This window comes from Oncorhynchus gorbuscha, linkage group LG09, assembly GCF_021184085.1.
Source record: "Oncorhynchus gorbuscha isolate QuinsamMale2020 ecotype Even-year linkage group LG09, OgorEven_v1.0, whole genome shotgun sequence".
Classification (NCBI taxonomy): Eukaryota; Metazoa; Chordata; class Actinopteri; order Salmoniformes; family Salmonidae; genus Oncorhynchus; species Oncorhynchus gorbuscha.
In genome coordinates, this window is record NC_060181.1 from 39,571,704 (window position 1) to 39,588,038 (window position 16,335).

General features: G+C 44.2%; 1 protein-coding gene across 1 annotated transcript; it reads right to left on the minus strand.

The window, feature by feature from the left end:
* Window positions 1-212: 212 nt before the first annotated feature.
* On the minus strand, window positions 213-16,209 carry LOC124043599 (hepatic leukemia factor-like). The gene is made up of 4 exons (XM_046362358.1): window positions 14,395-16,209; window positions 8,048-8,461; window positions 2,733-2,998; window positions 213-2,105 (listed from the first exon to the last, which is right to left on the minus strand). Exons 1-4 carry the CDS (start codon window positions 14,582-14,584, stop codon window positions 1,890-1,892), a joined length of 1,086 nt encoding a protein of 361 aa, XP_046218314.1. The 5' UTR covers window positions 14,585-16,209; the 3' UTR covers window positions 213-1,889.
* Window positions 16,210-16,335: the final 126 nt, after the last annotated feature.

Genomic DNA, 16,335 nt, shown 5'->3' on the forward strand with positions numbered 1-16,335 from the left:
CTCCCGAATAACAGTTATTGTGCTGACATTGCTTCCAGAGGCAGTTTGGAACTCGGGAGTGAGTATTGCAACCGAGGACAGCACTCGGTGGTCCAGTTCTGTGAGCTAGTGTGGCCTACCACTTCGCGGCTGAGCTGTTGTTGCTCCTAGATGTTTCCACTTCACAATAACAGCCGTTGCAGTTGACCGGGGGAGCTCTAGCAGGGCAGAAATGTGTTTAACTGACTTGTTGGAAAGGTGGAATGTCCTATGACGGTGCCATGTTTAAAGTCACTGAGCTCTTCAGTACGGGCCATTTTACTGCCAATGTTTTCCTATGGAGATTGCATGGCTGTGTGCAAGATTTTATAAACCAGTTAGCAACGGGTTTGGCTGAAATATTTGGCTGTGTAGTGTATGTGAAAAAGGTGCATTTCTAGGTTTTGTAGAAAAAAAATCAAGTTAAAAAGTTCTCCCCAATGACATCAAAAGTTTCAACATTTTAAAAACTGTGATTTTCAAACACTGAGATTCGCGGGCACGCGGGGAGCTAGAAAATACTCTCCCTTGGGCTAAAAACTTGTTGCAGGTGATGTCATAAGAGAAGCATTTTTTGGGGGACCTTACTTCGTATCTTTTTAAGCACAGACAATAGGAACGTGATGTTCTCACATATGTAAACACTGGTTTGATGGTGGAGATGACGATAATGCGGTTGAAAAGAGGAAGAATTGCCCTTTAAAAAGTAAACTTGTCATTTTTCAATTTTCATCATCTCCAGAACCACCCCAACATCAACATATGTGAAAAGTATTTCCAATGACATCATCGGTGTGCATCATGTGATTTTAACCAATTACGAGTAGGCATTGCCTACTAATTGATTGATGAACTCATTGGAAACACTTGTCTTTTTTTACTACAAAACATAAATGCCCCATTTCCACATATTAATGGTACTGGCGATGATGAACATGAAGTGAACATTTTTGAGAATTCCCTTTTAAGTGCTTCAACGAACCTAACAGAACAAAATTAAAACTATACAATGTCTTCGATCTGTCTATGTCCACAAACATTTACTAAGATAATTCTCCTCTCTTGCCGTCATGTTATCCCTGGATACAACCATTATACATTCTCAATTACGACCTCTGACCCCTCTATCTTAACGAGTTCAAAATATATCATTTACCAATCCATTTACCAATAGCCCCCATCTCTATACTAAACTCACCCATATATAAAATATACAAAATATTACTTCCAAAATCCCCTCTGAACTGTCCATCTTTGCAAATATAAAAATATACAGTTATGTTGAAATCTCTTTGCTTTCTTCTGTCCTGAACCACCTCTCCTAATCTTCCTCTTCTAGTTATACTGTAGCTCATCCTCTGTTTTCTCGTTTGCCCACGTCTCCCTCCCTGCCCAGTACAGTTCAAAAATATACATGTTTTGTCATAGAAATAAAGTACACACCTGTCTTCCCCTGGCTTGTCTCCTTGTCTATAGCTTAAAAACATTAGTTGTCTTGTGATCTGTATGATTTGAACACCTCATTTGAACGGGTGCACGTATGGCCCTGCGCATTACCCGGAAAAACACTGCAATGCACCTGATATAAAACACTGAATGACGTTGCGACGTCCAAGTGACAATACCCGTCAAAGAGACACGGGAAGTGAAACCAGCATAGCACAGAATCACTAAATGGAGGCTGCACTCACTGCAACACTGCAGGCTACTCGCAACATGGACGCTTACTCAAGGTGTCATACTATGCTTACGCCAAGTCTACGTAGGCCGTACGCGCACCCCCTCAAATAAAGGGCTGCCAATGTTGCCTTATACCCCTCTCTCCTCCTCCTCCTCCACCGCCTCCCTCCTCTTCCTCCTCCTCCTCCTCCTCACAAGTCTCCGTGTCGACTCTCAAACTTGTTGAGAATGTTGCGGCAGCGGCCCAGCTCCTTGCGCATGTCGGCCACTTCCTGTCTGAGAGCAGCGTTCTCTCGCTCCAGGAAGGCGGCGCGCACCGTGATCTGGTTCTCCTTGAGGCGCCGGGCGTCACGTGAGCGCTTGGCCGCCTCGTTGTTCTTGTAGCGCCGGCTCCAGTACTTGTCGTCCTGCAGGAGTCACCACAAAGTAGAGGCGTGTTGTGGGGGGGGGGCAAGAAGGCTCAGTTTTGTGATGGCGAGGGGGGCAGGGGGAGAGGGGTCACAACGGAGCATTGTATTTGCACACTTGAAGCATGTATATAAATATTTGTATAAACGTTTGTGTTGAAATGACTGAAAAGTACAGAGCCTTACTAATAATTCCATCACAATTAGCTACTCTGCAGACAGCAATATGACAGTGTCCTACCTTCTTACCATGGTGTTACACATCTACATGCCAGTTCCATCAGGAATGTATAACTACTTCTTCTGCTCTACAATGAGCCAGAAAGATGAACGCATGTACCTCAATTACGTAATTAGTTCTAAGTCATCGAATTCAGCCTGTAAAAAAAACCTGCACGTGCATTAAAAGGTGGACTCAGCAATATGACATCACACGCAGCGGGGAGGACCTCCTGCCTACAGACTTGCCCCTTCCCAATATGTGCCATCCATTGAGGAATGCCCATATTGTCATTCACTTAAGCAGGAAGTTGACCTACTTTTTAGGATGACACTTTGTCAACGCTACCATTAAGCTTCTTATGTGCAAATTACATTTAAAGACAAGAACTGTAAGAAATGTAGCACCTTCTGCTCGTCTGGCACCAGCATCTTGCGGGCCTTCTTGATCATGGGCTGTGGCTTGAGCTCCTCGTCCGAGAAGCGGTGCCTTCGGGGGTCGAAGGCTTCCTGGCCCGGCACGCTGGACAGCGCCACGTCCGCCGGGTCCGGATCAAAGTTCACCATGACGTCAGCAGTGCTACTGGTGACCGGCGGGCGCCCTGGCGGCCCGGGGGGACAGGGAGAGGTGGTGGTGGAGGAGGGCGAGAGGTCAGGAGGCCCAACTTGGCCACCTATATGGAGAGAGGCCAACAAAAAACAAACTTGTGGTTGATCACATACTTCTCACCATGGCCAAGGTTAAAGGTCAAAGCTTCAAGCATGCCAACAATAAGGTATAGAGGAGGAGTTATTTCTGTGTATAAAGGCATCATCACATATGACGTGTTTATAAACAGGTTGCTGCACGGAGGTTGCAGTGTTACCGGTCAGCCGCCAGGTGGAAGCAGAGGCCACATCACTCCGTCAGTTTTGGAGTTGAGTTGGCAGCTGGCTGATCCAGGATAAGATGGCACCAAAGCCCAATCTTAATAACAACCATTTTGGGCAAAAGGTTGAAACCGATCCAAAAACAGTGTTGCTGGGTAAACAACCTTCTACATGCAGCTCTAAGCTTTCTTATGCCCCTTGCCATCTTTTACCTTTGGTCAAGGTCATTCTAGTTTACCCTCACTCAGTAAAATATGCTTGATCTTCAAAGGAGTAGTTCACTATTTTACAGCTTGATGTTAGATGGTTGCTCACCCTGAAAGTAATCTATGGGCCAAGATAACTGAACCATTGATTTGTTTTTCTTTAAACAGCCACTACAAAATTCAGCTAACCATCAACTCCATATTTGGTTTGATGCTACTTAAAATGTGATTAAAAATAAATAAATACACGCTCACATCACTTCCATTGATTGTTAGCTTGTGGTAGTTAAAGTTAACTGAAGGTTTTAGTGGCTGTTTAATGAAACAGTATCTGCTGGGCCATAGATTACATTCACGGTGAGGAACAATCATCAAGTTGTAAAATACACCTATAATATATTTCTTTTGTATACTTAATAGCAATACAAGTACATCCAGGTAACAATTCTGATCAGGGTTGTTGGCAACGATTGTTTGATTACGATTTGTTTTTAGAAAACAGTTGAGGAAATAGAAATGCTGAGATGGAATGTGCTTTAGGAAGTGTTACATAAAATGCGCTCCTCCGTCCTCTCACTACATAGCCACCACAAAGACAGTTCCCTACAATACCCCTCCAACACCTACCCCACCCCCCCCATACTCCCTCTATCTTCAATTTAAAATATGCACAAGATCCTTCCTTCATAAGTATCCAAAGGACAAACCACTCTGCCTCACGTTCTTCCTCCCTCCTTCAGAAAATAACACAGAGGGCACAGCTTTCTAAAACAGCCCCCCACCACCACCACACACAAACAATAAACCTCACCTTTCATTTCATAGCAGTCTTTCCCTCAGTCCTTATGTCAACAACATGTCATTCTGAAATGTTATGTCACAATGTTCAGTGTGTAAAAATGGTATGGCGACATGGTGGGGATATCTCTGCAACGTAAATCTCTCGGCTTCTTTATGGAAGGCTAGTCTTATGCAATATTATGCTCTCTCTCTCTCTCTCTCTCTCTCTACTTTACTCCCTCTTTATGCCTCGCTCCCTCCAACCCCTCCCCTTGCTCTCTCGCGCCATTGCTCTCTGCATCGGCACGTGACACAACGCCTGCACATGGCCCAAGCGTGTGAGAGAGGGAGTAAGGGGGAGGGAGAGACAGAGTGAGAGGTTTTAAAACATGCAAGGAGAACACTCAACTGGGCTCTCTCGTTTTTTACTGTACTGCAGAGTCTTTCTTTAACCCTTTCCTCTCCATGGGTCATTCAAATGATGTATTGTGCTAAACATTTCTACGATTGATTCCGGAATTGGATCATTTCTCTAAGCACTCTTGACTGTATTCCCTGGTCTGTAACGCATCTATATATTGTGTTCTTTGTAAAGTTAGTCTGTTTGTGTAGAAGGGATTCAGCAGATCTGTTTCGGTCCGGTGTGAATGTTTTGTCAGAAAAATAGAAAGGGACAAGTCATTTGAAAGCTACAGTCCTTGTCTTTTTGGAAATCAAACTCAAATCTTACTGCTGGCGATGTCATAAGAGTATGCAAAGTAGATCTAGTCATGGAAAAAAGGGTACACCCTGATGGACATTGTAAAGCATGTGCTTGTAGTTTTGAAAACCAAATGCACTTTACGGTGGTAGTATACAATATTATGCGTTTATTAGAAAATGCCACCAGAGGGTGTCAGAGTTTAAGAGGTTAATTACGATAAAACCAGGTGCCAAAACAAAGGACCCTGAATCGTCTACTGGACAAGTTGTTTGAGACTATACCCTGTCTTTTTACCCTTTGTATATAGCTTCTGCTTGTTTTTGTCCCCTGATCATCTTCTGCTAGCATCAAGCCACCAATTTCGCACTAGACGGGGGATTTTGGGATTTATCAATGCACAGTGAGGCGTTTGAACTTTGGAATAAAACATAAAGCAGTTCCATTGGCCCTCCTAAATATTTGTTTTTGCCTTGGAGCTTCACAAACTGCCGTGTTTTCCCCCGCCGACCAATGCCGACATGGGGCATGTTGAGGAAGGTGCAACTACTGCAATGACAGTTTCAGTCATCTTGTGACATTGTCGATCTTGTGACATTGCTCAGACACACACCAACGCAAAACACGCAAACATATGGTGAAAAATAATCCCTCACCTACACACCGGTACAAGGCACAGAAATGGAACCTGGGCCTACCGCATGTCTCACAGAGGTCAACGGCACCGCATTACAGTGCTTGAGGCGTCACTACAGACCCGGGTTCGATCCCAGGCTGCGTTACAGCCGGCTGTGGTCAGGAGACCCATGAGGCGGCGCACAATCTGGGTTAGGCCGTCCGGGATTTCCTTGTCTCATTGGACTCTAGCGACTCCTTGTGGCGGGCCAGGCACCTGCAGGCTGACCTTGGTAGCCATCTGGACGGTGTTTCCTCGGACACATTGATACGGCTGGCTTCCGGGTTAAGGAAGCAGTGTGTCAAGAAGCAGTACAGCTTGGCAGCGTAGTTTTGAACAGAAACAGTATATTTCTCTCCCTGGTCGGGGAGAATGGCTCTCGACCTTCGCCTCCATAGGGGAGTTGCAGCAATGGGACAAGACTAACTACCAATTGGATATCGTGAAATTGGGGAGTAAATGGGGTAAAAGTACAAATATATATTTTTGGGATATTATATATATATATAAATATACATACATACATACATACATACATACATACATACATACATACATACATACATACATACATACATACATACATACATACATACATACATACATACATACATACATACATACATACATACATACATACATACATACATATATACACACACACACACAGGGCAAAAACGGATTCAGTCAGCCACCAATTGTGCAAGTTCTCCCACTTAAAAAGATGAGGCCTGTAATTTTCATCATAGGTACACTTCAACTATGACAGACAAAATTAGAAGAAAAAAATCCAGAAAATCACATTGTAGGATTTTTTATTATTTTATTTGCAAATTATGGTGGAAAATAAGTATTTGGTCACCTACAAACAAGCAAGATTTCTGGCTCTCACAGACCTGTAACTTCTTTACGAGGCTCCTCTGTCCTCCACTCTTTACCTGTATTAATGCCACCTGTTTGAACTTGTTATCAGTATAAAATACACCTATCCACAACCTCAAACAGTCACACTCCAAACTCCATTATGGCCAAGACTAAAGAGCTGTCAGAGGACACCAAAAACAAAATTGTAGACCTGCACCAGGCTGGGAAGACTGAATCTGCAATGGGTAAGCAGCTTGGTTTGAAGAAATCAACTGTGGGAGCGAATTTTAGGAAATGGAAGACATACAAGACCACTGATAATCTCCCTCGATCTGGGGCTCCACGCAAGATCTCACCCCGTGGGGTCAAAATGATCACGAGAACGGTGAGGAAAAATCCCAGAACCACACGGGGAGACCTAGTGAATGACCTGCAGAGAGCCGGGACCAAAGTAACAAAGCCTAACATCAGTAACACACTACGCCGCCAGGGACTCAAATCCTGCAGTGCCAGACGTGTCCCCCTGCTTAAGCCAGTACATGTCCAGGCCCGTCTGAAGTTTGCTAGAGAGCATTTGGATGATCCAGAAGAAGATTGGGAGAATGTCATATGGTCAGATGAAACCAAAATATAACTTTTTGGTAAAAACTTAACTCGTCGTGTTTGGAGGACAAAGAATTCTGAGTTGCATCCAAATAACACCATACCTACTGTGAAGCATGGTGGTGGATACATCATGCTTTGGTGCTGTTTTTCTGCAAAGGGACCAGGACGACTGATCCGTGTAAAGGAAAGAATGAATGGGGCCATGTATCGTGAGATTTTGAGTGAAAACCTCCTTCCATCAGCAAGGGCATTGAAGATGAAACGTGGCTGGGTCTTTCAGCATGACAATGATCCCAAACACACCGCCCGGGCAACGAAGGAGTGGCTTCGTAAGAAGCATTTCAAGGTCCTGGAGTGGCAGAGCCAGTCTCCAGATCTCAATCCCATAGAAAATCTTTGGAGGGAGTTGAAAGTCCGTGTTGCCCAGCAACAGCCCCAAAAAAATCACTGCTCTAGAGGAGATCTGCATGGAGGAATGGGCCAAAATACCAGCAACAGTGTGTGAAAACCTTGTGAAGATTTACAGAAAATGTTTGACCTCTGTCATTGCCAACAAAGGGTATATAACAAAGTATTGAGATCAACTTTTGTTATTGACCAAATACTTATTTTCCACCATAATTTGCAAATAAATTCATTAAAAATCCTACAATGTGATTTTCTGGGGTTTTTTCTTCTAATTTTGTCTGACATAGTGGAAGTGTACCTATGATTAAAATTACAGGCCTCTCTCATCTTTTTAAGTGGGAGAACTTGCACAATTGGTGGCTGACTAAATACTTTTTTGCCCCACTGTATTTGCCAAGGTTTCAGGACTTCTGACACCATGTTAAGATCCTAGTCAGATATGACTGTACTGCGCAGCAGAACACGAGCAAATGGCTCAGCTTCAAAACGTTAGTGATTAATTTAGCAATACCCGAGCCCTACTCGTACGTTAGTTATTGCTAAAAAGAAAACAGGCCTTAACCCGATGTATAACGTTGGGGCTCGGCTCAGATAGCAGAGCTCTACTACTAACCATGTAGGCACTCGGGCCCTCCCATCATGCCTGGCAGTCCGTTTGGTGGCAGCGGCACATTGTCCAGGCCCAGCAGCGAGGAGGAGGAAGATGAGGAGGACGATGAAGAAGAACACGGCGGAGGGGATGACGGCGGGCACTGGGAGCTCTGGTTGGGCACGGCCGACTGCAGGGAACTCTGCGAGGGCACCTGGGCGCTGGCGCTGGAGCCGTTGCCACCTTTGTTGTGCATGGCCATGCCGTTCTCAGTCAGGAACTCCTCCAGGTCCATGTACTGAAGCTGGAAGAGGCCCCCGTCGCTGCAGGGCAGTGTGCGCTCCCACAGATGGGGCCCCAGGAAGGCCGACTGGGAAGGCCGGCCACCTGGACCTCCACTCATGGATTCCTCGTCTGAGTCCTGGGGTTTGTCTTTATCTGTTAGTGGGAGATGGGGAGAAAGAGATAGAAAGGATATGGAGAAGGAGAGCGAGCGAGATGGAGAGAGAATAAATGAAAGAGAACAATTGGAGGAAAAGGGGAGAGAGCGAGAGAGGGTCATTGAGTACAAAAATACAGCCTGTTCAGTGTTCATCACTGCTGTCGCTTATCATCACATAATCTGCCTGGGAGCCATTGTGCCTTCAACAGCTCTGCATGCAACCAACCGTCATTACATGGCTGATTCAGCAACAGTGCCAGCAGTCTTCCCATCCACACACAGGCTGGCTGACAAATTTGAGTAAGGGTGTGAGATGCTATGCTAATATCATGAAGGTGAACTGAAATGCTACTCTGACATCATGAAGAGGAAGTGAGATGCTAAGCTAGCATAATGAGGAAAGAGAGAGATGCTAGGCTAACATAATGAGGGAGTGAGATAACACGCTAACATTATTAGCGGAGGTGGCATCGTCTCGTGTCTCAGCCCTCACTCCCTTGAATTGGCAGCTTAGCGAGGGTAATAAGGGGAGGCGAGAGCCATCACATTAATGAGCAAGGAGAGGGGGCTCCGAAATGGGGGATGACTATCAGTGTGACACTGCTAAGAGCTAGGCAGAGGAGATCAGATAGAGGGTTGAAGAGGTGGGGAAAAGGGTGACAGGGCTGATTCATAGTGTGATGATCACACCAGGGCTGTACTGGCCAGCACAGCGCATTATTGTCAGCACACACACACGCCCACACACAGTTTTGGAAGTGAGATAGAGAGGAGAGAGACATGCAGAGGGAAGAGAGAGGAGAAAAAAAGGGAATGCAAAATAAGCCAGACAGACAGGAGAGATGATAGAGAAGAGAGGAGACATGAGAGGAGTGAGAGGGGTGAAAGGGAGGAGAGGAGAGAAAAGCAATTCAAAAATCATAAATAGACAGGAGAGAGGCGAGATGGAACAGAGGAGTAATTAGGGAGGAGGATGGAGACAGAAAAAGAAGGAATGAATATAAGAGGAGATGTGGTGATTAGGAAGAGGAAAGGGAAGAGGAGACTATAAAGAGATTCAAAGAGGAGGAGAGATGGATGACAGAGCGATATTGGTGGATGAGGGGAGATATAGGAGATGAGATGAGGGTGAGAAGGAAGAGAAAGAAGGGGGAGTGGAAATAGGAGTGATGGAAGAGAGGAGAGAAAAGGATAGGCAGAGAGAGATATGCAATGCAAAGAAAAGAGGTGGGATGAGGAAAGGGAGAGAAGTGAAGGGGGATTGAGGGAGATGTGACAAGTGCAAGAGGAGTGAATGAGGGGGATTTGGTAAATGTGCTAGAGGATGGAGAGGATGGAGAGGCGGACAGAAGAGGTAGGAGAGGAGCGATACGCACAGCGAGTGGGTGTATATGAGGGTGTCGAACAAAGCAAGCAAGCCGACCAGGGAGAGAAATATACGGTTTCTGTTCAAAGAGAAATGCATCATGCATCGAAGCCACAGGCAAGCAAATATGTTGGATGCAAAAAACACTCAAGACTCCATCTCATGTAATAAAGCCCTTCTCCATCCCTTAACATTAGTGATGCACCCCGACTATGCATGCTCTAATGGTGAACTTGATGCTGGTAGGTCCTTTGTGCCCCGAGTCCATTGGAGGAGCTGTCAGTCTTGGTCAGCGTCACCTCTTACACAAAGATATCCATGGAAATTGTGGAGGGCTGCTGTTCAACTCTATAGCCACCAGGGGGAGGCTGTTAGTCAATGTGATTGTTGTTTGTGTACAGACAGCTGACTAAGGTTGTGACATCCCTTTAACCTAAACGTTAAGTTCCTTATTTTAGGGGACTAGCTACAGAACTGTTTCGCCTGCACAGACTGGAATATATTCTGGGACTCTTCCAATGGCATTGAGTAGTTTACCACATTAGTCACCGGCTTCCTTAATAAGTGTATCAATGACGTTGTGCCCATAGTGGTCATACGTACATTTCCCAACCATATGCCATGGGTTACAGGAAACATCCGCACTGAGCTAAAGGCTAGAGCTGCCGCTTTCAAGGACACTAATCCGTACACTTATAAGAAATCCTGCTATGCCTGCCGACGAACCATCAAACATGCAAAATGTCAATACAGGACTAAAATCAAATCCTACAGCACCGGCTCTGATGCTCATCGGATGTGTCTTAATGGATTACAAAAGGGAAACCCAGCCGAGAGCTGCCCAGTGACATGAGCCTACCAGACGAGCTAAATGCCTTCTATTCTTGTTTTAAGGAAAGCAACACTGAACCATGCGTGAGAGCACCAGTTGTTTTCCGGGCGACTGTATGATCACACTCTCCATAGCCGATGTGATAAGACCTTTAAACAGGTTAACATTCACAAGGGACAGACAGATTACCAGAACGCGTACTCAGAACATGCGCTAACCAGCTGGCAAGTGTCCTCACTGACATTTTCAACCTTTCCCTCATCACACTGAGTCTGTAATACCTACATACTTCAAGCAAACCAACATAGTCACTGTGCCTAAGAACACTAAGGTAACCTGTCTAAATGACTACCGCCCCGTAACACTCACATCATAGCCATGAAATGCTTTGAAAGACTGGTCATGGCTCACATCAACACCATCATCTCAGAAACCCTGGACCCAGTCCAATTTGCATACCACCCCAAACAGATCCACAGATGATACAATCTCTATTGCACTTCATACTGCTCGATCCCACCTGAACAAAAGGAAAAATGCTGTTCATTGACTACAGCTCAGTGTTCAACACCATAGTGACCTTCAAGATCATCACTAAGCTAAGGATCCTGGGACTGAACCCTCCCTCTGCAACTGGATCCTGGACTTCCTGACGGGCTGCCCCCAAGGTGGTGAGGGTAGGCAACAACACATCTGCCACGCTGACCTCCCTGCGTGATAACCCACGACTGTGTGGCCGTACAAGTCTCCAACACCATCATTAAGTCTGTCGACGGGGCTGTAGTAGAGCGGGTTCGAGAGCTACAAGTCCCTCTGTGTCCACATCACTAAGAACCTATCATGGTCCAAACACACCAACACAGTTGTGAAGAGGGCACGACAATGCCTCTTCCCCCTCAGGCGGCAGGAGTCTGAAAGGATTTGTCATGGGCCCTCAGATCCTCAAAAACTTCTACAGCTGCACCATTGAGGGCATCTTGACTGCCTGCATCAACGCTTGGTAAGGTAACTGCTTGGCATCCGACCACACGGCGCTACAGAGATTAGTGCATATGGCCCAGTACATCACTGGGGCCGAACTCCCTACCATCCAGGACCTCTATACCAGGCGGTCATAGCCGCGGGAATTAGGGGGTTGCTGCAACCCCCCCCCCTGAAAAATCTAAATTATATTTGAAATAAATAATTTTTCAGAAAAGTAGTGCACTGGGCATTTAATAGTCCTGTATTATTAGACTAATATAGCCGTCTGCAGTGCCAGCACAGGCAAAAAAGATTAGTCCAGCCCCACCCCAACTACTTCCCACGGCTATGCAGGCAGTGTCAGAGGAAGGCCCTAGAAATGGTCAAAAACTCCAGCCACCCAAGTCAGACTCTTCTCTTTGCTACAGCACGGCATGCGGTACTGGAGCACCAAGTCTCTGATCAATAGGCTCCTGGACAGCTTCTACCCTCAAGCCACAAGACTTCTGAACAGTTAATCAAATGGCTATCCAGACAATTTACATTCAATCCCTCTATTATTTATTTCTCAGTTGTTTTGCACTCACACACACACACATTACATACACTCACACATGCATATTGACGACACACACACACACACACACACACACACACACACACACACACACACACACACACACACACACACACACACACACACACACACACACACACACACACACACTGCTTCTACTCTGTTTATTATATATCCTGATTGATTAGTCACTTTTCCTCCTACCTACTTGTACATACTATATTACTTCAATTACCTCGTACTACTGCACATTGACTCGGTACTGGTACTCCTTGTATATAGCATCGTTATTGTTTTAATTGTGTTACTATTTCCTTTTTTATTTAGCAAATATTTGTCTTTTTTTTTACTCTGCACTGTTGGGAATGTCCTTTAATTTAAGCATTTCACTGTTAAGTCTGCACCGGTTGTATTTGGCGCATGTGACCAATTAAGTTTGATTTGACTCAAAGTTCTGGTTGTCCTGCTTCACGTGCTGCTCTCATCTGAGATGCAGTATGTGAAATCTGACGCCATATTTGCAAAGGCAGGAAAAATGTGTCGCTCCCTATCTAAACAAAGGATGGATTTCCTCTGGCTGTGAAGCTTGCAGCTCCACTTACAGCATATGAAACAGGTGATTGCAGAAAAATATATATATCTCACTGTGATGTTCTCGGATGGACTTGGAGCTCTCAAAATGAAAAAAATACAAAATAATTTAGAACAATATAAACAAGACCGCTTTCTCTTGGTCACATAGCAACTAAATCATTTTGTGCTTAAGGTTGAAGTTGTAACAAGTCCGTCATCAGTTATATGAAATGGTGCCAATTTTGTTGTCACGAAGTATGATCATTTTTATTTTACAGCAATATGAAATATTAAATAAGTCATTAATCATTTGTTACTATATTTAGAATGCATTTTAATAATTTCAAACCCTTACCTCAACTTTTGTTGAATAGGAAATAAATCATACATGATTTTTCATATTTACATCATATTGCAAACTGTGAACACCTCAGGATTTTATAACTACTTGCCAGAAAGGTGAGCTTTTAACATTTCTAGCAGTAATGACTAGATATTGCTTATGGACTTCATGATAAATAACTACTTTTGGGTACATCTATTTTTTTTGACATTACATTTAACAACCTTCCCTGCTCCCACCCTTAGTTAATATTTGAGTATTTACAATGTCTGTGTTTGTTGGATTGAGAGCTCGGTGTACACTGAGCATACAAAACATTTAGAATACCTGCTCTTTCCACTGACCAGGTGAATCCAGGTGAAAGCTATGATCCCTTGATAAATCCACTTCAATCAGTATAGATTTGATTTATTATTTAACCTTTTATTTAACTTAAGAACAAATTCTTATTTACAATGATGGCCTAACCCTAGTGGGTTAACTTCCTTGTTCAGGGGCAACTTCCTTGTTCAGGGGCAGCTCTGGGATTCGATCTAGCAACCTTTTGGTTACTGGTCCAACGCTCTTACCACTAGGCTACCTGCGCCCCATACAATAGATGAAGGGCCTTTAAGCCTTGAGACATTGATTGTGTATGTGTGCCATTCAGAGGGTGAATGGGCAAGACAAAAGATTAAAGACCTTTGAACGGGGTATGGTAGTAGGTGACAGGTGCACCGGTTTGAGCGTGTCAAGAACTGCAACTCTGTTGGGTTTTTCCATTTCAAAAGTTTCCTGTGTGTATCCAGAATGGTCAATCACCCAAAGGACATCATGCCAACTATGGGAAGCATTGGAGTCAACATAGGCCGGCATCCTTATAGAACGCTTTGGTCACCTTGTAGAGTCCATGCCCCCAACGAATTGAGACTGTTCTGAGAGCAAAAGGGGCTGAAACTAAAATATGTTCCTAATGTTTTGTACACTCAGTGTACATCAATATCATGAGATATGTCCTTAATGAAGGATAAACACACTAATGTTCTATGCTGTGTATGTGTTGTTGCTGACAACAAAAATATGAACCTATTGCCATAATAAGTAATGCATAATACAAGTTAATGAATGCTTTATACAAGTTAAAGAATACTTTATATTTATAAACATGAAACCAAGCCAACGAAATGAAAACAAAGTTTGCAGGCCACCCTGTGTGTGTGTGTGTGCGTACTTATTTTAATATTTGTTATGCATATACTGTCCCCTTCCTTCCTGCCCTCACCACACAAACCTCACCTTTCATTACACAGCAGTCTTTCGCTCGCTGGTCAACCTTGATGGGCAGCTGTAGGAGAGTCTTGAGGCTGGCCATGGAGTTCAAGTGTCCGCCGGTCGGGACACTGCCCGCAAGGTTACCAGTGCCGAACTGTGGGCTCGCTCCAGCCGGGAGGTCAGGCGGTAGGAGCTGTGTGAGCGGCCTAGACATGATTGGGATGGCCGTTGATTCCCACGGTGGAATGAGCGCTGAATTTATCCGATTAATCCACAAAACGATTGACTGGCTGTCAGCGGGTTCACAACAGTGACGTGACGATTAAAAAGGTGGACAGCTGAATACACACTGCTAGACCGACTGTTATTTACCTCATTCGAAAGGCTAACATTCGGTTATCTAAATATGCATTAAGAAAGTGCTAGAGAATAGTACAATTCGACATGACAAATATAATTTTATATCAACAATAAACTATTGCTATTGCTCTTCCAACTTTCCATGAGAAAATCAAAAGTGAAAATGATGTCCTCAAAAATATGTTCATGGTAAAAATGTTTTATTCAATAACCTTAACAAATGTAATGTGCCCTTTAAGAGTTAATCACTTATCCCAGCCTCTATCTATGAGATAAACAAAGTTGCACGTCAGCGCTCAGATTTCGCCAAAATGCCTTGCTTGATGATGTCCGTTTAATTGAGAATAGGCATCAAACCGAGTTGATTTTCTTCTTGACCTGGACAAAAATAAAACAAACAAACCTGAGGGTTGTCCATGAAGTAAAATGGATTATGGAGCGGTACCTAGAAATCCAATAATAGAGAAAATAAGTGTGGGCGGGGGGTGATAGGAGGAAAAAAAAAGTCGTCGTCAAATAATATCCAACATGAGTAGGATAGGTGTTGAGGTCTCGTTTTTCCTCTCCCTACTTAGTCGTTCTCGCTCCCTCGGTCTTTTTCTCTCGTTATTTTTTGTCGTTTACCTTCTTTCCCTGCCTTTCCGTAGGCTACGAGCAAGGAAGCAACCGAGCACCGCAAGAGTCAGCTGGAACGAACACGGGCCGCTCTCGTGACATCAGCGCTCACAGGGGATTGGCGCTGGGGGAGAGGCTGATCAATATTCATGATCTACAACTCCGAAAACGCCCAAAACTACATTAATACATTAATGAGCACCACCCCTTCTTAAACAAACCAGTCAGGGGGAGTTGTAACCAAACCACACCGACTTGAACAATTCGCCCTCTGCATAACTTTTAATGTAACCAATGGATGGAACACGTGGTTGACCTTAATGTCAGTCATAAAGCTAAACTATTAACCACGAGATGAATGGACCAATGCACATATCTGATTAAGATCACAGGTCCTGTAGGTTACACACAAACTCCACAACTGCAACCAATCCTAAACCTACACAATAATGGAATTGCTTTGCAATGTCCAGTACCCTCTGATTTAATTTTAAAAATGTGAAAATTGTGAAAGTCTGTGTTTTTGCCGACACAAAATATCTATCTCCCTACTACCTTAAAACCGATTCCTGCACTCGAAGGGAGCACATGGCCCTGGCACGCGCGGATACTGCCTACCAGCGATTGGTTCAAATTAGGTTAGTCTCTGCCCTTCGCAGAACGCTATTGGACAAAACTAGGTCATTGGCTCCACCCAAAGATTTCCCCATGGTACGGCCGCGTGAGACAGAGGCGAAGTAAAACAGGCAAGTGAGCCCAGTGAGATTGAACGGATTAGTGTTTCATTTAGCAAGATTCAGAGATCATACGGAATTTACTTTAAAGTAATTGGTGACCACCGCACAGTGTAAAAGTTTTCCTTATTATACTATTCCAATAATGACAATAGGCTATTAAAACTTGACCCTACTAATACATTAATTATAGCCTAATAATGAGCATCAACACTTAAAATATATCTATGAAAGGTACTTCTCTATATTAACTACC